The sequence below is a fragment of the Pempheris klunzingeri genome, chromosome 20, assembly GCF_042242105.1.
Source record: "Pempheris klunzingeri isolate RE-2024b chromosome 20, fPemKlu1.hap1, whole genome shotgun sequence".
Lineage (NCBI taxonomy): Eukaryota > Metazoa > Chordata > Actinopteri > Acropomatiformes > Pempheridae > Pempheris > Pempheris klunzingeri.
In genome coordinates, this window is record NC_092031.1 from 21,982,246 (window position 1) to 22,008,039 (window position 25,794).

Genomic DNA, 25,794 nt, shown 5'->3' on the forward strand with positions numbered 1-25,794 from the left:
AAACACACATCACACACATGATCAATCCTACGGGACGACAGCTTCTACTGTGCTTTATTGTGAGCGGCTGCAGGGGCAGCAAAGCAGGCTCACCCAGACAAAGGCAGAACCAAGGCTCAACAGTATGGAGAACACTTCTGAAAATAAGACTCGTTTGAGCTACAAGTATAGTCTGCCTTCATTTCAGCCATGTCAAACTCAGTAAATTAAGACAGGTTGAATCAGTGTTCTCTGTGCAGCTGTCTGGGGGGGGGGGGTCTCTCCAGGTGAGTGAAGATGTGTTACCTACACCTACTTGATTTGAAAACCCACTGAGCACACCGGTGACTCATCTTTCTTTCAGCCATGACACATTACCACAGATCTCTGAGGAATGCACCTTCCGTCCCATTTTCTCCATCTCTGCCTGTCTTTTGCCTGAGGCATGCGTTTTGATCATTTTGAGTCAACGCTCCTGACAGGATCCATCTACCTTTTAATTATCATCATCTAGAAAAGCACAGTTCTGGACACTCAGGCTCACACGGACAGATGTCCTGGAGCCTTGCTGCCACTGTGAGGTCATTTGGTTGATTGTACAGACCCCTGTCCTAAAATCTGTGCTCACTGACTGCAGCCAGGCCTACAGACACTAGTACACACAGCAGATGGAGAAACTGTCAAAACATTTTACATTTCTGTTTGTGTGCAGACTAAACAAACAAGACACAGAGTGGGACTATTTTTCAACTTTGGTCAGGCCAGTCTGAAGGTTTTTTATGATTTTTTCTGTCCCTGTTGTTGCTTTTCTTTCTGCAATTCCCAGTTGCTCTGTTTTTGGAGTTCTATTTTTTTCTACTTGGTTGTGAAGGTCAGGGGCTCTTTTCCCCCTGAGAGTAAAAACAGCACCTAGTGAAGAGGTATTTGTCCTCGGGGCAAGAGACAAAACCTCATCAATATCTGGGTCAAGCCTCATCCTGCTCTTAACAAAGATGACAGAGTCTCACTCTGCAGAGCATTTGACTGATATGAAATATTGATGGAAGTCTACATTTAAAAAGCTTGTTTTTTTTTTACAGAGATTTTCTTTGCACCTGAATAACTGTTTAGAAGAAAGACAGCAAAAACTGGACTGTCTGAGAAAATCTTACATTTAACTTCAGGACAGCATGAATCCATCAGGAACATCTTCTCTGGTTTCATGTGCACAGTCTCACTGCCTCAACACACCTCCAAACACCAACCACCTCATCAGATCATGATTTCTTACCCTTCAGGAGGAAGGAGAGCGGCGGAGCTCCTGATGTTTGGCACTTCATCCTTCCCTCTGCTTACCCTCCATGCAGAGCAGACATTTCCTCAAGCTTAGTCAACTAATCTGTTCTCTCTCTCTCTCTCTCTCTCTCTCTCTCTCCCTCCCTCCGTCTTTCTCCTTCGTTTAACAAATATGTTTTGCTCTTTCTGCTTCTGTTCTGTCTCCTCCCTCTGACCCCTCCCTTCCACTGCTCATTTCTCTTCTCCTTCACTTTAACCCTCCTTCCTGTTCAGCCTGAGGTCAACACAGATCCTCTGCTTCACCTAGCATGTCTCTCCTTAACATTCTAAAAGCCTCCTCTCTAGCATGTGTGTGCACCTGCCTTTCACATCTAACAGACACACTGGCTACTCTTTTGTCTTTCCTCAGAGAGGTGATCGGGTGCTTTTATGGGTTGTGTGGTTGGGAGTAGCTTGTGGTTTTATTGGTTTCTATGGTGAGCTGAGGTAAGTCTTTTCTCTCTCCTTCAATCTCATTTCCTTTAAAACTAAACAATAAAAGCTCGATCTGCGGGACAAAAGCACCGCTGCTGCCTTTAGTCACATTCCACTGTAGGTTCAGCGATGTTTCAGATGTTACAACAGTGGTGGGTAGGGCTTTGATGCTGTTTACTGGGATGCTCCTAAAATGTATCTAATGCTCAGGAAATGAGGTGGTCTTAGTTAAGAATTTGGTCGAGAAGAAAACTGGCAGAATTACAAGATAGGACACAAATATATGCATCTTTCAAAGTGAATGTGAATAGTACAACAATTAATTTAAAATATTATGAGAAACTCATGGTTTTATGATAAATAAGTGGTAATTTCTACAAAAGTTATAATATTCAGAGGAAAAAAACAGTAATACTGAAAATGAAGTCCAATATGATTAAATATAGATTTGTCAACGGATGAGAGCAGTCTTTCACCTTTTAGAGGATGTGGATGACCGCAAGTTATAGGGTTCATGAATTATCATCGATTATGGTTGACTTTAGGATGTTGAAAAGAAATAAAATCATAGTAGAAAATAGTATATATATACATATATATGTATATATATATATATATATACATATATATATTGCAGCTGCAGCTACAGCGCAACAGGGGCAGACAGCTGAGTCACAGAGTGCAGAGAGCAAAGCAAAGTTCATGGTGTCAGAAAAGGATTAAAGCTCAGGCTTCATGAGACTGGAAATGATATGATGGGGGGTTGGACACTGGATGACAGACACCGCACTCATCTGAGAGGGTGGGAAGGTTAACAAACCAAGGTTTTCATCCCCAAAGTGTCTACTGTCTACTTGCAACACACTGCGTCTTCCCTAAGCTTTTCAATGGATGCAGTGGATGAGGCAGTACCAAGCGGGGGCACCTGACAGGCACCTGAGGCACAGTTATAATGCTGAGGGAGTAACCAGAGTTATAATGCTGCATGGGGAGTTAACCATAGACAGTGTGAGCCGTTCTCCAGCCATGTGAACGTGACACTGCAGTGCGAACACTTCTGCGAGTCTGTACTGTATGTCTGGACTGTCAGGAAATTCAACACATACAAAACCTTTTTACTATAACACCAAAAAAGATATTCTTATAAGTGTCAGACAGAAGATGTTTTATTCCCTGACTAACCTGTGGTTCCATCTGCATGTTTGTTGAGGTCTGCTCCTGCAATGTGGAGATGGTCTTCTGATTCACCAGCAGAGGGCGCCCGCTGCACACAGGAAAACATGAAGGTAGATGCAACAAAGAGCACCACTAAACCTCTAGAACAGGGGTGTCCAAACTACGGCCCGCGGGCCAACTGCGGCCCATGGACCAATTTTCATTGGCCCGCAGGAAATTCTAAAAATGTATTGTAACACGGCCCACACATGGAACCTGCACTGGACTGTATTGTACTTCTTAGTGTCACCACTAGGTGGAGTAACTGTCTTGAACGAGGCAGCTTCTCTATAAAATGAGTAATAGAAGAAGAAATGTGCCACAGGTGACCCAAAATGGCAGAATTAAGGAAACGTAAGAGAGCAAGTGAGTGTAGAAAGTTTCAGACGCAGTGTGTGATGAGAGCACAGCTAATAACTAATGAAGATCACTTTTGCATTACGGAGGAGCTGCTGGATGTTAGCAGGCTAAAGAGCACCACGACGGGTGAGGATGTTTCTGAAGCTGTGCCAGATGCAGTTGGCATGATCGGACTTAAATGGGACGAGCTGTGTGGAGGTACGACAGATGGGGCTCCAGCTGGGACAGGAGAGCGCAAAGGAATCTACGGTGTCCGCAGAGGGGCAAGAAAGTGGAGGTAAGACTGTTAATTCGAGCACCAGGGCTCTAGCACAGACTATTTCAAGCTTCCCTCTCTGATGCTGATGCTGATGCTGGTGCTGGTGCTGGTGCTGGCTAAGTCGTGGCTCTGTGCTGCAGCGGTTTTATTCCCTGAGATCAGAAATGGACCAGTTTTGAAGAGAGAAGGAGCTCTTCATGAGCTCAGTGATCCTCTCTGGTTGGCATTTTTAGTGGATCTCACTGATCACTTTAACACCCTGAACAAGAGCCTACAAGGCAAAGAGCAGCTTGTACCACAACTAATAAATGAAAGGCCACTAATGGAAAGGCTGTATTTTTTCTTGAATCATACAGTTATCAAGCAGAATTTACCTTTGATTGATTTACATTTGATTGATTTTGCCAACTTTAATCCACTAGAGGTGAGGCGATATACATCACCTCTAGTGGATTAAAGTTAGCAGCATAGCTCACTTCTAGTGAGTGGCCCAGCCCTTTGGATGTTTTTCTGTATGTGGCCCTCAGTGAAAAAAGTTTGGACACCCCTGCTCTAGAATAACTGTAGTGCGCCGCAGACAATATGCACCATGACTGGTCACATGATGTTGCATTAAAACGTTCCTTTCTGAGCAGCTCTAACCTTGCTAGTGTCAGCGTTGTGGCGATTTTGAGTCCCATTCTGTTTGTGGCCGCTCTCTGAGCTCTGGCCACTTCCAGCGCTGCGGCTGCTGCCCACACTGCCGGCGCTGCCGACACTGTTCCTGTCACCTGAGAGAGTCACAACAAAGAGAAACAGAAAACAGACGGGGACAGATGGCCGTGTAAAATGAGACTTGTAGACAATTTCAGGGTTATGAAGCCAGGGGACAAAGCAAGACTGTAAGGTGTCATTTGTAGGCAAGTAATGTGGTGTGAGTGCACTGCAAACAACAAAAAAACTACTTGAACAGGTCATTAGCAACTATTCACCCTTCAAGGATTAGTTTGACAAACACCAGTGAGGAGTAACACAGGAGTTAAATAAAGGGCTGTAAGGGGGTGCCACTCACTTACCATTACATCCTGCTGCGGGACATGGTTACCTGATTATTGGGGGTGTGGGTTGAAGGGGGATGGGATGGCGTGGGATTTGCAGGGTAAAGTCAAGGCTTTGTGATATAAAGGGATACAGATGGGAATAAGCTTCCTTTAAGAGACCCAGTTTATCGAAATGGTTGGGATGGGATCTGGTCTACAGGTTCACACAGGGTCGGTGGGGTGGCGGAGGGTTTGGGACCACACACCCTTACCAGTGGGAGAGCTCCTGAGGACCCAAATGTCCTGAGTGGGGCTAGCAGGACTAGCTGGGGCTGAGAGCTGACTGTCAGGTGGAGCACCTACCAAACACACACACACACTTTAGACACACACTCACTGTACAGCCCACACACTGTAGCTGGGAGTGAACCTATCAAGCCGACACTGGCACCAGAGGACTGATCGAGAGGAGACTGGGATCAGGGTGCTGTTAGGGAGGGAAATGTGAAACCTGGGAGCATGGACGGATTAAGAGACAACGGGCCCTTTGGCACAGACATCTAAAAGGCCCCTGACCTCTCCTTCATAGGAGCGAAACCCTCAGACTGAAAGAGACGGGCAAGTCATTTGTAGTCGTCTCTCTTTTTGTCGTTTTGTTTCTATTTGTGGTCGCTGCACTTCTCTATGTGGGCATTTTGTGTCTCTTTATGTGTGTGTTGTGTCTCTGCGGTCATTGTGCTTCTGCTTGTTGTCACTTTGTGTCTCTTTGCGGTCATGTTTGTTATTGTGCTCGTCTGTGGTTGTGCTTTGTATGGAGTTGCTTTTCATCTTCTTGGATTCATTTAACTGACTCTTCAACAAGAAATGTTAACAGTCGCTTCAGGCAGAGGCTCTAGCCCAGGAGCCCCCTGGCCCCTCAGGCCTACAGCCCTGTGCCCAGCAGGCCTGTTCAGTCACCCATCATTGGCAGTGAGGACATGAATGTGTCACAGGGAGTGGACAGAGAGGTGAGTGTGTGTGTGTATGTACCTGTGGGATCATAGCCGTGGGTGTATGAGTCATCAGTCTGAGGGGCGTGTCCGTGGCTTGACGAAGGAGCTCTGGATACATAATGTTGTCGGTGGCAGGGTACTGATGCTTGACGGGAGAGAGTGCCCCCTATGGTCAGGGAGACAGGTTTGGGTTGAGGCTGGTGTGCATGAGTGAGGGACAGACGCTCGTGTGCATGCATGTGTGTTTGTCAGTTTGACGGCATGCACAGGGATGCCAGCAGGCCTATGGCGAAAACCACCTTTTCTAAGTCTGGTGAGCGCATCATGAACTTTATCATGTATTCTTGTTCATTGAGTACATTTAACAACAGCTAAAAAGGGCAAATTCACTGTAAATCCCCTCTGGTGTTACATAAGAGGCTGATGAATGGGAGTGTAAGATCACCAGCGACGCTGAGAGGGCTTACTTTTCCTTTGTGTGTTGTTGGTCCATGGTTGCTGACACCATTGACATTATCAGAATGCTCAAGCACACACACAGACACACACACAGACACAGTCACAGACATACTGCTGAGTTTGCCTCATAAGCAAAGAGCCTGTCACCGACTTAGAGTCAAACTCTCTTTCTCTTGTCTCTTCTCCCTCAAGCATGAGGAGACACACACACACACACACACACGTACGCACACACACACAGAGCACACGATATCCCAGCGTAGACTGTGAAGGCTTTAGCACTGAGCTGACACTTTGCAATCTGGCCATAGTAATCCTATTAATGTGTGTCTCTATGTGTGAGTATCTACGTTTGGTGTGTGTGTATGTGTGTGTGCATTGCCTGGCTTGCTGAGGATCTAGAAATGAAGTATTTGGCTTGTGTGTGCGCATCTATGTCTGTTGCTGTTACTGGAACTCTTCTGTTTGAATGTCAATGGCTTTACAGCCGCAAAACAAGCGTAGGGATCATATTCCTTTTATTCACAGGGATTAAATCAGACGATTTACAAGCACACTGAACCCTCCAGTGACCATGCATGCCAACATGACAGATCCTGCTTGTGCAAGTGTCCAGATATATTCTTAGCCCAGAAATAACCACGGCCCTGGGCTAAGTTAGCCATTTTAGCACCACTCTGCCAGCTCAAGCCCCCAGCGTGCGAGGTCTAATCTGGCCCTGGGACAAATTTAGAGTCAGAGTATGATATAGTAAACATTTATTCCTGCTGGAACCCCGACTCCTACCTACCTCCTCTGTACATTGTGTATATACCCTGTTGCCTCCACACAAACACACAGCTTCATTATGTGCCCAGGTAAGCAGCTGCTGCAATAACAGATCCTGACACCAGGTTTTCTATGTTCTGTGTTTTCAGTTAGTTTTTGGTCTTTTCATTCAACAATATAGGCCACAAACTAGTGGATGGGGGATGGCTCCTTTAAGAGTGTTACATCACAATATATTGGACTATTGGATTCATTAATGTAGAAGCAGCATTTACTCATTTAGCCACCAATATTTTGGTGTTTTTTTTTATTTTTATAAATCAAGAATGAATTTTAATGCTCAACTTTATATACTGTTGAGTCATTTCATCTAAAGCAATACATAATATTTCATAAGAGTTCTTAATCTGCAAAGTGACTAAAGGTGTCAAATAAATGCAGTGTAGTAAAAAGCAGCAGAAGAAGAACTTTGTGCGTCAGTACAGTACGTGAGTGTCTGAGTGCTTGTGGATTCTCTGTGCTCGCTGCTGCTTCGTCTACCTGCTCGCCTGCTGAGGACCTCCACCACTGAAGGGGGGAAGAAGCCCACCCGGTCCGTCCCCCGCTGGGTGTCATGGATGTGACCTTTCCAGCGGCCATCCGAGTGCTGCTCCAGGACCTGACACCAACAAAACATGAGCACGCTTCAGCTGAGATGTTTGTGCAACTCCAAGCGGCATTAGCCTCACAAGGATTCACAATCACATTAGACCAGAATGGAACATAAACAATCACTAACAAATGATTCACTGATGTGAGACGTTTAATTGAAGCGAGAAAAAAGTTGCTGAAAAAGGTTTCCCTTGTCAACTGTACATCAACTCTTAAGTATGCGTGTCCTGTGTATGACTCCCCGAGGCACGCTTTTGAGACCATAATGAGAGAGCCAATGAGCTGGAAGTACAGTCTATTCATTGTGAGTGTTAACAAAATGCCCGGAGAGGATAAAAACAAACACCTCTGCCTTGTGACAGGATACCGCACAACAACATACGAGTTCATACAGGAGTTGGGGATGTCACAATGACTCGTATTAAGATATCAAAATACACAGCAGTGTGCACAAACACACGAGTGAGGGCAAACGGTGTGTGTGGGGGAAAGAGCAAACAAGCTGGTGATGAGAGAGTGACAGCAGCAAGTTTGTGCCTGTTTCTGTGCTGTGGTCTCCTGAGCAGGGTACACTAAATTACCCTGCAACATCCCACACAAATCCTAACAACAAAGACTTCGCTCACAAAAGTCTTCATCTCCTTGCACTGTCTGTGATTCCCCTGTCAATGAATAGGCAGAGTGAAGCAGCTGCCAGCAGCTGCAAAATTAATTTCAGCTGAATTGATTTTACAGTAGCTCCGCTCTGTGGAAATATAACATGATACACCTGGATAAGACTCCTGCATGAAAATAAACACGAACAAAACACAACAGACCTTCACTTGGAGAAGAATATATGATATGAAATGAGATTTCTAAATCGGAACCATTAAAGACAATCCACACCAGCGGCTTAAGTGTTTCTGGAGTGTGACGTCTGTCAGTCATTCCATCAGAAATGAACTTCTATTTTTACAAATGCATCAATCCAAAGATGTGTGTGTGACGCAAATCCAGACACAACAACCTGTTTTTACTCTCTAGGGACGTTAAAACAATTCATGCTTATAAAAACCATGCACACTTCATGTTCCACACACAAACTGGGATTTATAACAGAAGAATGTGTAGTGGGGAAGCGAGAACCTCGTGCATACTTCAGTGTATATACAGCGCTGCAGCGTGATGCTAGGGTGATATGATGAGGTGGAGTCTGTTCAGGGATGGGTCTAAATACTGATTATGTCCATTTATGGCTAAATTAAACGAATGAATCAGTAAATAAAAACAATGTTGTTTTCTACCCATATGCTCCCCCTGCATGAAAATTATTGTGTCCAGTGAATTTCTGATACAAGATAGTTTTGCCATAAACTCTTTTCAGCACCGCAGTCAGGCTGTTCTCGAGGCTTTAGTATCACTTATGAGTCTGATGTGATTTTGGGGTCAGGCACACATGGATGAGCAGCTAGTCACCAATACATTTAGTATTTTCCTACGCATTGCCCCCACCTCCAGGAAACCAACCCAGGGAGATGAATGAGCTGAAAGCAACACTGACATTTTCACCCCCAATCTTTACCAGATTTCATGGAGTTCATGTACATTTTTGACAAACTAAAAATCAGGATAATAATAAAATTCACAATTAAATTCCAGACATAATTACGCAGGCTTTAAACAACATGCAGATACAAAAATAACACAAAGAGGCACATAAAGAGACAAAAACAGTACCATAATAAGTTCTCCAGCCCGGAGGTTAAGAGCAGTGGGGTCGTGGAGGTTCCAATAGTCCTTCACCGCTCTGACCTGGAGAGAACTTGATGCCTCTGCGCAAAGACAGACAGATACAGACACATCGTCAGGAGGCACAAATGGCTACTTTTACTTCACAGAAATCTATTCTGACCTCGCTCTCTCCATTTAGCAACTTCTCCCACACCGTTTCCCCTGCCTCTGTCTCAACATCCACATTTAATTTCATTAAACCATCAAAAAATGTTTTAAGAGCTACCAACCTCGGAGCAGCTGTTTGATTTCCCTGCTAGCTGTGGAGGTGGTGAACTGGTTGACGATGTCCAAAGCTGTCTGGTTGTATGTGTTGCGCATGTTCACATTGATGCCCGCCTAGACACACACGTGCAAACCATGGGATTACTGAGGGTGAGTTGCACTCTTAAAACAAACCCTCCCTCAAATGCCTCCACCCTTTATTAAAGAATAACACTGGACTTGTAGTGTGAAGTTGTGCTAGTTTCAAACAGCCTTTCTATCTACACCTTCAGCACAAAAAGATCAATATATCAATTCTGTTTATTCCATCTTTGCTTACATCGAGCAGCAGCCGCACAACTTCAGTTTTGCCGTAGAGGGCAGCCTCATGCAGAGACGTCCCCGCTTTGGTGGCTCTGTTGATGTCAATGCCGGCTTTAAGCAGCAACCTAGGAGGTCAAAGCAGAGACACTCGTGTGAAGACTGCAGGCGACACTCAGACAGAGATTCATCCATTCAACTGTTACAGACATCTGCAACATCTCATTAAGCTATACCCCCCGCTCATCCACCCCCACACACACACCAGCTAACAAATAAGTCTCTGGTTCTGTCAGAGGCCCAGATGTCGGAATGCTGATGGCGTCGTATCCAGAGAGCAGTACAGGAGGAGGAGGAGGAGGAGGAGGAGGAGGAGGAGGAGGAGGTGGTGGTCCTTGGCTGACTGTGTGAATGTTGAGATAAGTTTTGAAGAACTGAAGCACTAGTTAGCTGGATTCATGTTTTTTTCTGAGTGTTAACACCTTCCAAGCACATTCTTGACCCTAATGTGTCCAGAGGACGCTACAATTCTGCATTTCTTTGTTACAGCATGTTACTGCAGTGTTGTAAAGCGCTGATTACAGGCTGGACAACTACAACAACATGAGGACATGTTGTAGTTGTAGTAGGACATGTAGCCACTGTTAGAGAAAAACAAAACGGAGATTTTTAGAGTAAGTTGTGATAGCTGGAGAAAAGCATGATGAAAAACGTTGCGAATCAAGTCATAATTTTAACTCATGAAATAAAAAAAAAAAATAATATTCTTCTAAAAATGAACTTTAATTGGAAAACTGTCTGTTTCTTGACAGTGGCCCTGGAACCCTGTTATAAAACTGAATGAGTCAACTGTGTTTGAATTTGCAAAAATGAAACCAGCCTTTGGTTTGAGCTGACTCTGAGTAAAAAGCTTAATGGTGACTTGTGAAATGTGAATGCTGCTGACAAACACTCTTGACGAGATCACAGTAAGTGGGACACCACAGAGGGGTTGGATGCACTGGAGAAATATTAAACCAAGCAGTGTGATGAAAAAAGGAGCCTGAGGCGAAGCTATTGTAACCTGCACCTTCTTCCTTTACTCAGCGGCAACAGTTTTAATCTTGCTATGAAGGATCAAGAAGGCTGAATGTCATAAAGCTTAGACTTCTCCGTCTCTGTCGTGCATATAAGCAGCACACATATATATACTCTAAATAAACTGCACTGTATGTGTACATTAAGTATAGACCAGGGCAACGAATTTGATTGTGAATTATCCCACAATCAACCCACAATTACTTTTATCTTCCCAGAGACATTGAGTTTATACATACATGATAGTAAATTAACAAAAATCTTCACGTCTTCCCTGAGACGAACTCTTATCTCCTGGTTGTCTGTGTACAAACGTTTGCAGCCCCAGTTCTAACCAGACCTAGAAAGCTTCCTCAGCTGTACAAAAAGTAGGTACTGTAAGACCTCTGCTGTGTGAGTATGGCAGTCTTTAAAGAGATATAAATCCCGTAGTGGGAGATCACAGCCAAATTCTGCTGAGCAAACTCTGAATAAACTTGTGCACTAATGCAGTAGATTTTTTTTTTCTTTTTTCTGTTTGTGCTGAAAGCTTGCCTTTTCTCCTGTGTGTCTGCTATTGAACTTTTCAGTTCAGGAGAAGGAGAGAGGAGGATGGTAGAGGGTATTGCAAAAGAGATTTGATCATTTGGGATTGGAATCGTTAGCAGCATGTCTGAGAGGCAGGGTGGAGTGATTTGGCTGAGCATATACATATTTACACAGACAAAACCAAGCTGCTCTGGGGTATCTAGAGAGTGTCGAGTAACTGCAATTAAATACCACTACAGTATAGACTGTGTTCTTATTGCATGTGGAGATTGTTCCTGGTTTTGCTTTCTGGTGCTACCTGAAGGGAAATGTTCCCGCTGTGAATTAAGGGCTGACACATGTGTGGTGCGTTGTATCAGTAGCTGTAGTAGCAGTAGCACCAGCTATAGTAGTGGCTGTAAAAGTAGTGTAGGTGGCAGAAGAAGTAGCACAGCACTAGTATTGGTGCAGTAGTAGTAAAAGCTGTTGTGGTACTGCTGGTAGAAGTACTTGTTGCAGTCGTAGCAGATCTAGCCACACTAGTAGTAGTAGTAGTATTGATACTTGGTTGTAGTAGCAGCAGTGACAGTGCAGTAAGAGTGTTAGAAATGGTAAAAACAGTAGTAGTTGTAGTTATAGCGTTGCTTAATGGTGGTTGCATTAGCAGTAGCAGAGGCTGTATCAGCTATAATAGTAATAGTAGCACCACCTATAGCCCTAGTATTGGTAGCATTAACAGTAGAAGTAGTGTCTGCAGTAGAGCCATTAGAAGTGGAAGCAGCAGGGCTTACAGTGGCAGCTGTGACAGTAGTATTAACAGTACCTATAGGGGCAGTGGCAGCAGCGGTAACAGAATTAACAGCAACAGTAGTGGAAGCTGCAGTTAAATGAGGACAGCGGCTGCTGGAAAGATGAAAGGGCAGAAATTGACATGTGAATTCTATCACAGTTCCATTTCAACACTGCTCCCCGCTGTGATCTTACTTGATGATGTCTTTGTGCCCGTTCCTGGCTGCAAGGTGGAGGGGTGTGGTGGATGGAGAGTCCACCCCGTCAAGCCCTCCCTCTCCTTCTAACAGCGCTGTCACCATGTTACTGCTCAGCAGCAACTGAGCCACCTAAGGACAAATTAAAAAAAAAAAAAAGACACCAATATGAAGATGAAGTGTGGGCTGTGAGAACCGAAGAGTGGCAGAATCAGGACAAGAATTACAGTATTAGCGATACTTAAACATACATGCAAAACCAAGCTAGCTGAGATTGTGTGCCAAAATATATGGATTTGAATAATATATATGGTGACTTATATATAGGGTCAAGCAAGTACACAAAGGCTTATCCACTACTCAGCAGCTGTCTAAAGATAACACACACACACACACTCACTCACTCACAAAGTCTGTGCCACAAAAACAGCCCAAAGCCTCCTATTCTTTCACAGCTAAACTGCAAACTCAGACCAGACGGGAGAACATTTAACAGGCATAGGAAGTGTGTGTGTCTAATTCTGAATTACAGGCCCAGCTATACATCTCACAGCCAGGCTTATCCGCTGATGTGACAGAGAAACAGTAAAACACACAGCAATGTGCAATCCCTTTAACGTTACAGTGTGCGTGTGTCCAAAACGAGCCACTGAAGCCTATTCTCCTTTCGCTCAAACAAGCTTAATTTAGCTGGGTTGTTTCATGTAAGCCATGGTTCATGTTTGGCATAGGCCATCCCCATCCAAAAAGGGCCAAATGGGTCGTTTTTACAGGCAAATAATTGGATTAGAAGGACTACATGAATAAACCAGTTTACTGCATGGAGGTTTAGTCTCTCAAAAGAATTCACCAAATGGCATTGCGAGGTCCCCAACAGCACCACAGCACCAGACAGGCCTCAGTAGGATGAATCTTACACACTTTGTTGATCCCCTCACTTTTCCTTTAGCTCCAATTTAGAAAATCTGGTACAGACTCTTACAGACAGGTACAATTCAGCAGAATATGAAGACAATACATATAGATATAGAATACAGATTAACAGCTTTCAGAGCACAGCAACATGACACAAGGCTAGTTATACTGCATCAGCAAGGTCAGATGGCAGCAGGTGCTCCAGACTGATGAGTCGAAATTTGAAATAATTGGCAGCAGCAGAAGGCAGTTTGTTCACTGAAGGGCTGGAGAGCAGAACAGTAATGAGTGTCTGCAGACAACAGTGAAGCTGGTGGAGGTTCTGTGTAAGTTTGGGGCTGTATTTCTGTAAATGGAGTTGGGGATTTGTTCAGGATTAATGGTGTCCTCAATGCTGAGAAACACAGGCAGATACTTATCCATCACGCAATCCCATCAGGGGGGCGTCTGATTGGCCCCAAATGTATTCTGCAGCAGGACCCAAACATACAGCCAGTGTCATTAGGAACTATCTTCAGCGTAAAGAGGAACAAGGAGTCCTGGAAGTGATGGTGTGGCCCCCACAGAGCCCTGATCTCAACATCATCCAGTCTGTCTGGATTACATGAAGAGAATACATCCACAGAAGATCTGTGGTTAGTTCTCCAACACGTTTGGAACAACCTACCTGCAGAGTTCCTTCAGAAACTGTGTGCAAGAGTGCCTGAAGAACTGATGCTGTTTTGAAGGCAAAGGGTGGTCACTCCAAATATTGATTTGATTCAGTTTTCTTTTGCTCCCTTTGCATTTTGTGAATGTTATATTTTTGAAAGCATTCTTACTTTACAGCATTTCTCCACACTTGCCTAAGACTTTTGCACAACACTTTACATCTCTTGGGTCTTGAGGACTAGTGCTGATATTTGGTTCTGCTAATGATGGCAGTGATGATGACCGGGCCAAATTTCCCAGTAAAATCCTGTCATTTTAGGACTACGGTTAAATAAATTGTGTCAAATACATCATGCTTAAGATGGATGATACTCAATGTCGAAACACTTGCTTTTCATAAAAGACCAACGCAGCTGTCATACCTTTAGTCTCCCAAACTCGCAAGCCAGATCTAGAGGAGTCTTCTTCGCCTTGTTCATCAGGCAGGGATTAGACTGGTGCTGCAACAACATCTCTGACTGAGAGAGAAAGGGAGAAAGGATAACGTAAGTGATATCACCTCATGCATTATGCACAGGTACTCACATGCCACTCATCCCAACACATTCTGTGTGTTGTGTGTTCATGTTTTGTCCTCGAACGGAGGAGAGGAACATATGATAGCTCTAGTGTGGCCTGTGTTTAAGATAGTCAGTATTATGTTTAATGGTGTTGTACTGAGGTCAGGTCTCCATATGGCTTATATGACAGGTTGAGGTGTGTGTGTGTGTGTGTGCATGATATGTGTAACTGTCCATTAAGACATTCCAGGAGCCAAACAGAAGAGGCAAGAGGACAGGAATGTGTGTGTTCACTGCCTTTAGACTCTTGTGAAAAACCTGTAATATCACAATAATGGTATTCTTGGTATTGTTGGTGCACAATATCGGCTGGGACACAAAGGGGGTAGATTTCAGTGAAATGGGAGGATTGGTAATGCCTTGGAACTTTGCCTTTGGCAGCTGAGGTGTTTGCCTGTGTGTGTGTGTGTGTGTGTGTGTGTGTGTGTGTGTATGTGTGTGTGTGTGTGTGTGTGTGTGTGTGTGTGTGTGTGTGTGTGTGTGTGTGTACTCACCACCTCATAGTGTCCATACTGAGCAGAGAGATGTAACGGTATCTGTCCGTCATTGGAAGGGGAGTTGACTGAAGCTCCGGCTCTCAGCAACAATAAGACGGAGTCTGCTTTACCCTGCCACGCTGCATAGTGGAGGGGACGCATGCCTAGAGACACAAACATGAGTGTTAAAGAAGCACTACTGATTTTGTCAGTTAGTGATGAGGAGCACCACTCAGCCAGTGAAAACAGTTGTGTATGATCTTCGGTGGCTCTGGGAAAACTTTGTCAGGTGTGAGAGTATAAACCTGATGATATCATAGTAATGTCATCAGGGTTAACCAAACAGGAAGGGTCTGACAAAAGAAACTATCGGGTTGCATTATGGGAGGTAGGACTGAGGGGTTTTTGTAGCTTGACCGACATTAGGGTCTCAAAGTCAGAATGTCTTTCCCACTGATTTTGTCCATTCTTCTTTTTTAATCTGTCATCCAACTTTACAAAACTAAATCAGTGGAGTGCTCCACTGAAGTATAAGGCTAGCAAGTACTTCTTCTGCAACACTGCTTTCTACTGAGGATGCAAGTCTGCAAAGTTTAAAGCATTGGTTCATTGTTTTTTGCTACTTGGGGCAGCAAAATAAAGTCTTGTGGCAGTAAACACAACACTGATATATTGACACTCAACTTTGTCAGCAAACAGTTGACAAACACAGAAATTGTGTTTCTGGCCACCCAATGAAAGTCCAAAATTCACTCTATAAAGTTGTGGGTCATAAAATCAAAACAATACCCTGAAAGACCATTAAACACATTTTAGAGCTAAGGGGAATTGCAGACCTGGGTGATACTTTTCTGAGAGTTAATCTCTACAAGCAATACTTTTCACATTAAAGGAGGCCTATTGTGCTCATTTCCAGGGTCATACTTGTATTTGCGGGTCCCATTTTATTGTTCAAAAAACACATTATTTTACTGTGCATATAGCATATTGCTCTTTCCACCCACTTTCTGAACGCCCCTTATTAGCTTCTGTCTCTTTGAGGTCTACTCTGATTGGTCAGCTCCCTGAGCAGGCACCACCCACCAACTCCAGCACCAGCTCTGCCGTCTGTGATTCTAGAGATTCCTAAAGACCCTCATGCTACATTGATTAATTACAGCAAGTGCAGGTATGATGTGATGACTAAATCAAAGTCATGTGCTGACCTTGGTCTGACAGATCGACACAGATTGTTTCATGATCAAGTGGTTTGAATGACAGTTACAGTTGCCTCAGTCACAGAAGGCTTTTACTGTGGAATGTAATTCTTCTGCTCTTTTTCCCATAGGTTAATGGTTTATTTCACGTTTTCGTTCCACCATCTGGACAACAGCCAATGTAATTTTTTTAAGAGAGGTTAGATTTAGCTGCTAATAACACAGCTTGTTAGTCAAGTAAGTTTGGTGTAACGTCTTTAAAAATGTCGTTCACAGATATGTAGTAGTTATGACGACAGGCATATGACATAATCTGGCACCATCGAACTACTTTTTGACCTTTTGACATACTTAAGCTTCTTTCCATTGAAAAATAGTTGGCAACATCATCATTGACATCATTACAGGGTGATGAGCGAAGATACATCAGGATACACCATTGTCCCGTTTCTCCACATCAACCATCCTGCATCAACGCTTCAGAAGAGCAGCAGTTTTGTAACATTTGCAGCCCAAAATCGCTAAATCCTGGCTGGCATACATTGACTAGTCTTTAAAGTCTGAGTTACGCTACGGGCCTCAATTGGTGTGACGCTACATGATGCTGCCGGTGTGTGTTCCACTCAGCATGCATGAAGCCCTGGATTCAAAACTGACGGGCTGACAGCAAGTGCCAAGAAGTAAATTCAACCTTCAGTGGTCCTTCAAAAATCTATAGCTGACCTCAGACACACACACACAGTTATGAGCACGCCTACATGCCTCTGGTCTCTGCTGCCACTCCAGCTACAAATTCCACTATATCTGTTCCACTTGGAGTCTGAAGATATTTGCTGTAGCACTGCTGTCACTGCATGGCAGACAAACTTCAAAGTGAACCAGATTTATTCATATGGGTCAAACTTATTTTCAGCTGAGTGTCAGAAAGCTGTTGAGGAAGTTTCAGGCACAATTTAACCCCGACTGACTTCCCTAGCAGGAACATTTTTTTTTCTAAGTTGTGGGTTTGTCTGGTGACACAAGTTCAGCTGGTAAAGTCGTTCTGCCATCGCGATACCGTTTATGTCCTTGATATCCACCGTGGCCTGGGCCTCCAGCAGCAGAGACAGCAGCTCCGTGGTGCCCGTCAGAGCGGCATGGTGCAGCGCTGAGAATCTGTAGGCGAGAGAGGAAAAGAGAGGGAGAGAAAAGACAAGGGGCGGGGGTCAAGAGAAAGCAAGAAGGGGAAAAGACAAGGAGATGAGAGGTGCTATAAATCATACTGATGACTTTACAACAGGTGAGCCCTTTTCAAAACGCCAGGCTGAGATGTGTGAAGTTTTGTGTGTGTGCACATAAATTCTTATCTGCAGCCTCAGATAACAAGAATTTTTGTGTTTTATGAGTGTGTATCCCCCCTTCCACCAAGCAACACTTCAGACTGAAGAGAGAGAGAGAGAGAGAGAGAGTGTGTTTGTTCATATATATGTATATGCTCCCACATCAAAACTGCATTGAGATAAAGATCTTCTGTGTGTGAGTGTGTGAGTGTGTGTGTGTGTGAGTTCATCAAAGCTTCAGAGGTGAAATGTGTGTGTTTGTCTCTGGGTGGCTGTCAGGTCGCAGTATATTCCACAGAGGGTGAAATTAAAGGCATAAATTCTTAGCAAAAAGTTTTGCCTTTGCTTGAGGCGACAGACACAGCTCGTGTTCAGAGGAGGTGACCCTCCAAGGCAGCGCACTCCCCACATGTGGGGATAAAATAATAACTACAGTACAGAGGGCTTTCAGGTGATTTCACACAGCCTCGGGCAGTCAGAGTGGAAGCCCTGAGCTGCTGGGAACCAGTGGCAATAAACAGCCTGGATGCATTTGGAAAGAGAACTTACTGTAGCTTCCTCGAGAGATACCAGCAGACGTGCTGAAAAAGCCACAGTGTTCACTTTCACTCAGCGTGGATTACCAAAGTATGCTAAACAGCTAAACTGCTCCAGTGCAGTTTGAGGTATAATTTCTACAGGATCCCAAGATGGACAAATATATGTTGTTTACAATTAAGTAGGCACAAAGCAAATCTGTTCACAGATCAGGAGAAGCAATTTGCTTTTTTCTTACTTTTAAGGAAGTATTGCCTTTACATAAAAGTATGTTCATCATGAAAACGCTATATGCTCTATTTCTTTTTCTTTTTTTTTTAATTATTATCTTATTTCATATTAGATACTTAATCCAGAATTAACACATCAGGTGATGACCAGCTCTCTGCTGACCCTCGATGTCAGGCTTAGTGAAGTCAGCCCTAAAAAAAAGCTGGAGTGATGTGAAGGCGCTGTGTGAGACTAGACAAGTGAGACATAATGACGTCTAAACTGCAGTCTGTGCTGATATGAAATCTGATGGATCTCCAGACTGTGAAGTGGCTTATCTTATCAATGGCATTGTTTAGACCTCCATGCCCCGCAGCCACACACACACACATTTATCCACCCATCTACTCTTCTACCAGACCATACCTCGTCTGGATCCTGAGTCACTTACAGCCATCTTCTGACGACACACACACCGCCTCTCTCTTTGGGATTGTGTTGACTCAGTGACAAGTGACTGTTTGCTAACCTTCCCCTCCCCTCCTCATTCTCTCTGCACTGGTCTCATATATCATAGGTAACCCCTTCCTCTGTATCACCTCTGTTCTTTCCTCTCTCTCTCTCTTTCTCTCTCTCTCTCACACACACACACACACACACACACACACACACCATCACAGGGGCACATGTTTAATTTCAACACCCTTATTGTGTATCCCCCTCTCACACACTGCATTGACCCTGCATGTAGATACACGTAGCTGGCCTAAGTCAACACACACACACACACACACACACACACACACAGCAGCTTTCAGAGGGTGATTGTTCGTATGTCTGATGATCTACTTTTACTAAAATGAATGGATAGGAGGAGTCACTGAACACCTTAAATAAAGTGTGTGTCTTTGAAACAAAAAACACTAAATCTCATTCAAGGGAGGGCCCGATGTGAAGCAGCCACAAGTGGGTTCAGTAAAAATAATCGCTGCAACGGTGCAAAATGATCTTTTAAAAAACACTTGAATTATATTGTGCGGTTAAGCAGTCAGCATAAGTTAGTCCTCAGCCTAAAAGATGTTCCTCTTTCTACATTAAAAGTGTAACATACTGTTGGGAGGTGACATCAAACTGCAGGCTTCACATGCAGTTAACTAAAGCTGCTCCAACTACTATTTGCAAGTATAATTTAATCAAAACAGTCACTTCTTACTGCACACCTCTGTAAGCAGTTATGGTGAATCTGTTCTTCTTTACCCAAATACGAAGGTGAGTTGTGATGTATTACAGGCTTATTCTTACTTCTAGCTAAACAAAACTCAATATCCTGCAATTATATTGTCTGTACAGGTGAGATAATAACTCTGGAGGGCACTATATGTTGGAGCCTGTGTGTGATTTGGTTATGAGTCACGCTGTGAGGAGTCAAGTAAAACAGGAGGCAGCCACAGATATGGCATTTTTTAATCTGCCTGTCAATCGAGACACAGTGACTCTTCCATTGCATTCTTTTGACTCAACTCCGTGCTTATCTCGCAGGTTGACACACACAAGCACACGCACACACTCCTCTTACCCGTCTGAGTCTTGGTAGTTGATGTTGAGTCTCTTGGTGGAGCCCAGCAACTCTGGAAAAAGACAGAGATGGGGAGAGAGAAGTGGAGAGGGAGAGAATGGGAAAGGACCATTAGCATTTGGCAACATATTTTTGTGCTCTCCATAAATCCCTCCATCCCTCCAGGACCCTGTGTGTGTTTCAGGTGTTTTTTTGTTTTTTTTTCCAGCACTTGTTCTCGTCATCACTCTTTCCTTCGAACAACCTGACAGCCCCGAGAGGACGGGGAGCTTTCTTCACCTCCTGCTGCCTCACCCTTCCCTCTCTCAGCGCGTCTGACACCCTCACGGCAGCCAAATGATTCATAAACAAATGATTCTGCCTTGCAGAAATGTACCATTCCACCTCATTTACAATGCTATCTCATCACGGCTCTTTGGAACTGAGAGTGACAGTCTTAAAACACAAGCGTACCAGACTAAAACAAACATATCTCTTTTTCCACAGCAGCACTTGAAAAAACCATGCGAAAAAAATAGCATAAGTCAGTTAGCAAGACTGAACAAGTTGTTTTTCACTCACCTGGAAACAGACAGACTGCTACTTGTCCCATGTCTTACTCTCTCACTGTGTGCTCCAAGAGAGGACATACTTCAAACTATTCATCAATTCTCTATCAATAGTCCTGCTTCCTGTTGTGTTGCCACAGTAACCAAAATCACTATAAACGTTATGTATATACATATTTTTGTTGTACAAATTAAGTGTTTTGTAATAATTGAAAAATACGGTTCCCAATTTCTCAGATGAAGCACAGATGTACCCATTTTTTTATCCAAGGTACGAAGTCGAAACTTCTGTTGTGACAAAACTAACTTCTTCCTCTGCATGCATAGTCCTCACAGTATCACCTGACCCCGATCAAATCAAACTAAACGTGCAGACTTCAAACATGATACTTCTATCTCCATTTCACACATCCGTCTCCAGCCTCTAATCAGGGCCAGAAACTCTCCTCGCACAGCTAAATATCCTTGGACGTCCTACAGCAGGGACCCACTGTAAAGGCCCTACTGTCCACTGAGACCCACACAGGGAACAGACTGCCAAGGCCTCTGAATATAGAGCCATTCATGGCAGTCAATCTCCTGCACTGTTTACTCCCACTTAGGTGTGGAAAATCACATAGGTGAGTGTGTGCGTGTGTGTGTGTGTGTGTGTGTGAACAGAGAGAGACTGAAAGAGAGAGACAAGCAGGGTTAGCAGGACATCGAGGTTAATTCCCTACAGCCTTAATATAGGAAATGAATGTTAATTCATATACAACCAGAGCTAAACATTAAGATAACGTAGGATACAGTGCAAAGAATTACATTTAGGGCAAATGTGATTCCAGTTCAATACAACATTCGACCATTATTTCCATCAGTTATGATGATATTTTACTTGGGGCTGTCTGGAATTATGAAAATGAAATATTCCTTGAGTATGAATGTGTCAATAAAATTTATAGAGAAGACAAAATGGATTACATCATCAAAGGGGAATGGCTGACAGCAGCAACTGCAGGAAGAAGCATGCTGTGAAAAGGCTGTCTAGAAATGATCTGGATACATATTCCACAAAAAAAACATGACAAGAATAAGAGAATATGAGAATATGAATTTGTGATTTAATAGCATACAAACGGGCTCCCATTGGAGCAATGATTAAATATTTATTTCTGGCTTTCTTTCTGGTTTATCGGGGTTATTTTTCAATTTAGAAAAGTTGTGAAGGGATAGATATTCTGATTACTACTGCGGTAGGGTTTTATTGTACACAAGTAAAATATGAAAACCTCATTTAAAACATATTTTTAAAAAACATTGCTGCATTCCTGAAATGTAAATGATGTGTAAAGACTTTCCTGACTATCCCAAAATGTACAGACCTAAAGTAGATAAATGTCTGCCATTCATTCGAGAGCTTATTGGATAAAAAAGGCATTCTCACTTCCATGGTTAGCGGACCAATTCCCACTGGAGCCATCCATGTCAGAGATGCACACATTCACTGCCCTGCAAGGGGTTTTATGGAGGAAATTATCTACCAAATGGCATTACTAATGTGCGTAAACTGGGCGCAGTAATGCTTTGTATTTGATGCCATCGTTTTACAGCAGCCCTGTGGAGTTTACATGCAGGCCTACGGTAGAGCTGTTGCTGCTAAAGACTCACAAAGCGCAAAAACAGGAGCCTGAAGGCACAAAAAGGCACATTGATAATGAGACAGATAGAGGGGTTGGGCGTTGGGCCGCTTGCCAAAACGGGGTCTAAACTGCCCCAGCGGTATGGAAAGAACAGGGGTTCTAGTTACAACATGAGCCGGCATTCCTTACATAGCACACCCACCATGCAATCCTACTCGCTCACTGCCTCTCTGACTATGTATCCACAAAGCTGTCAACTCCCTCTTCTCCCTTCTGCTTTTTATCCCCTCGCTCCCTCCTTCTCCGCACAAAAGTAGTAGGGGGCTCTTTCTGAAAACAGGATCACAATTACCAGCGTAATGACTCTACGAGAGTGTGTGCGCGCCCCCATCCCTCAGCCCTCGGAGTTGGGGCAAACAGATGCATAGTAAATCTGAAGCACTGTGTTTTCTTGCAGAGATGCAGAAATTACAGGCTTTGCTCCCTGCTGAAGGCTGAAACACAGAAACACAAATCATTGAATGCTAAAATTGGAGGAGTCAGTGTGGAATGCCTTCATTGTTTTCTGTGGATACAACAAACAAAGCAAAGAAACCATGTGATGCTCTGTTTTGTTAACCTTATCAGATGCATAAGCAATGCCCTGTTGTGATGCATCCTGGACAGAAGAAAGGGATCTCGGCTCTTAGACGAGGAGAACGAAGTTCACTGAGGAGCAAAGGAACGCTGAGAAGAAGAGGGAAATAAAGACAGGAAGAGGAGAAGACAGGCAGAGAAAGATGAGTCTACACCTCCATTCAGGTGGGATGAGGGGAACAGTTTTTTAGTGTGTGTGTCAGGTGGGTGAACAAGAAAACATGCATGACATAATGCAACACGAAGGACTTTTTAGAGCATTCTGCTGCAAGATCAGGCAAGTGTGCAAATGGCTGTGAACGTCTTCGGAGCAAGAACACAGGGAAGGGAGAAAAGCTGGGAAGTGTAACTAAAACATAAAAAGACAACAAAAAGACCAGGTTTGTGTTTGTCTCCTTCAACAAGACTGCAGCTGGCACAGGCCTCTGTTGCTCTTTCTAAAATATCTTTGATCATGGTCCACACATGATAAACTGGAAGGCAAATGCATAATAATGGGGCAGAAGTCACACTGGCATTAGTTTGTAGAGGCACACTGAAATTTTCATGATTCAAGGATCTGACCACACAATATCACAATATCAAATATGAGAGTCAGGCACAACATGTGCAGTATCTTGTAGTATCCAGCGTAGTATGTCACTGAGGTACAAAACTGACAGCCATCTGGGACGTCCCGGCAGACAGACTATCACATGTCAGAGTTTTTTGCCTTCTATCATCTGGTTAGACAGCAAGACTTCCGCCAACCTTCCAGTTGATGGACGACCCACTCTTCCTCTCCTTCCTCTCTTCCTCTCCATCATGATGCCTCATGTCCCTTCAATGTCTGTTACTAACTTGGTATCTTCCCTGGAGCCTTTTAGTGCTTTTCTCATCTCTCAGGTTCCTGTGGATCCTGGTCCTGGTTCTCCTGGCTGCGGTTCTCTGACTTCATGAATCACTGCTGCTGGTCTTTGGCCACCGCCACTTTTTTTTTACTAATATTAGTCATGTTATTATTATTCATTGATTGACTTATTGAAGTTGATCCCTGGCACCACCATCGCCAATGCATGTCACACAAGTCATGAAAGATGGCACGGCATGACTGACCAGACTCCATGGTGTACCATTTCTCTCAGCTAAGTCCATCTGACAGGTAACACTCACCACAAGAAATTAAACAATGACAATTACTCCAAAAATGGCCTTGTTAAATTGATATGGCCACTACCGTTAACACATCCAGAAGACATGAAGCAACATTAGGATTCATTTGGAGTTGGGATTTTGAAGGCCAGATATTATACAGTGGAGATCGAAAGTTTGGGCACCCCAGGTAAAAATTTGTATTAATGTGCATAAAGAAGCCAAGGAAAGATGGAAAAATCTCCAAAAGGCATCAAATTACAGATGAGACATTCTTATAATATGTCAAAAAAAGTTAGATTTTATTTCCATCATTTACACTGTCAAAATAACAGAAAACAAAATAATGGCGTCTGCAAAAGTTTGGGCACCCTGCAGAGTTAATACCTTGTACTGCCCCCTTTGGCAAGTATCACAGCTTGTAAACGCTTTTTGTAGCCAGCCAAGAGTCTTTCAATCCTTGTTTGAGATATCTTCGCCCATTGTTCCTTACAAAAGTCTTCAAGTTCTTTGAGATTTCTGGGCTGTCTGGCATGCACTGCTCTTTTAAGGTCTATCCATAGATTTTCAATTATGTTGAGGTCAGGAGATTGTGAAGGCAAAACCTTCAGTTTACGCCTCTTGATGTCATCCAACGTGTCATCCAACGTGGATCCAACGTGGATTTTGAGGTGTGTTTAGGATCATTATCCATTTGTAGAAGCCATCCTCTCTTTAACTTCAGCTTTTTCACAGATGGCATCAAGTTAGCATCCAAAATTTGCTGAAATTTGATTGAATCCATTTTTCCTTCTACTCGTGAAATGTTCCCTGTGCCACTGGCTGCAATACAACCCCAAAGCATGATTGATCCACCCCCATGCTTAACAGTTGGACAGAGGTTCTTTTCATTGAATTCTGTGCCCTTTCTTCTCCAAACGTACCTTTGCTCATTCCGGCCAAAAAGTTCTATTTTAACCTCATCGGTCCACAGAACTTGTTTCCAAAATGCATCAGGCTTGTCTATATGTTCATTTGCAAACTTCAAACGCTGATTTTTGTGGTGAGGACATAGAAGAGGCTTTCTTCTGATGACTCTTCCATGAAGTACAATATTTGTACAAGTATCTCTTTATAGTGGAATAGTGTACCACAACTCCAGTGTCTGCCAGATCTTTCTGGAGGGATCGTGCAGTCAAACGTGGATTTTGACTTGCTGTTCTCACAATCCTGTGAGCTGTTCTGTCTGATATTTTTCTTGGTCTTCCAGATCTTGTTTTAATTTCCACTGTTCCTGATGGCTGCCATTTCTTAATTACATTCCGAACAGAGGATATTGGCATCTGAAAACGCTTTGCTATCTTCTTATAGCCTTCTCCTGCTTTGTGAGCGTCAACTACTTTCAGTTTCAGTGTTCTAGACAACTGCTTAGAAGAACCCATGGTGCTGATTGTTGGGGCAAGGTCAGATGAGTCTGGGCATTTAACACCTTTGAGACTGACATCACCTGGTCTTTCCAGACGATGATTGTGAACAATCCATGACACTGTCAGGTCTCAGCTTTCCAAAGGGGGCAGTACAAGGTATTAACTCTGCAGGGTGCCCAAACTTTTGCAGACGCCATTATTTTGTTTTCTGTTATTTTGACAGTGTAAATGATGGAAATAAAATCTAACTTTTTTTGACATATTATAAGACTGTCTCATCTGTAATTTGATGCCTTTTGGAGATTTTTCCATCTTTCCATGGCTTCTTTATGCACATTAATACAAATTTTTACCTGGGGTGCCCAAACTTTCGATCTCCACTGTAAGTCCAGTATTCACTCTTCTAGCTCTGTTTTGGTCTCAACCAGCTCCTGAGGGAAATATATGGCTCTTAAGCTGCTGCCTGTTGCAACTGAGAACATGATTCATGACAGCTGTGAGACTGAACATCACCATCATCGTCATCGTAATCATCTCCACTGTCTTTAGGGCGCTGAGCACCAAGTTGTTCTGACCTTCAGAAGGTCACTAGATGGTCAATCTTGGCCAACTGTCAACTAGACCACCAACAG

The 25,794-nt window shown here is 43.6% G+C and overlaps 1 protein-coding gene across 1 annotated transcript in view; it reads right to left on the reverse strand.

The window, feature by feature from the left end:
- Positions 1 to 25,794, reverse strand: part of LOC139219919 (caskin-2-like) — a 48,386-nt gene that overhangs the window by 5,651 nt on the left and 16,941 nt on the right. The window contains exons 3-14 of the mRNA XM_070851928.1: positions 19,820 to 19,871; positions 17,235 to 17,332; positions 15,000 to 15,145; positions 14,308 to 14,403; positions 12,318 to 12,451; positions 9,769 to 9,877; positions 9,455 to 9,563; positions 9,171 to 9,265; positions 7,341 to 7,458; positions 5,611 to 5,739; positions 4,205 to 4,332; positions 2,911 to 2,992 (exon numbers count right to left, since the gene is read on the reverse strand). Of these exons, the coding sequence (XP_070708029.1) occupies positions 2,911 to 2,992; positions 4,205 to 4,332; positions 5,611 to 5,739; positions 7,341 to 7,458; positions 9,171 to 9,265; positions 9,455 to 9,563; positions 9,769 to 9,877; positions 12,318 to 12,451; positions 14,308 to 14,403; positions 15,000 to 15,145; positions 17,235 to 17,332; positions 19,820 to 19,871 (1,296 nt within the window). The remainder of the gene's footprint in view (positions 1 to 2,910; positions 2,993 to 4,204; positions 4,333 to 5,610; positions 5,740 to 7,340; positions 7,459 to 9,170; positions 9,266 to 9,454; positions 9,564 to 9,768; positions 9,878 to 12,317; positions 12,452 to 14,307; positions 14,404 to 14,999; positions 15,146 to 17,234; positions 17,333 to 19,819; positions 19,872 to 25,794) is intronic.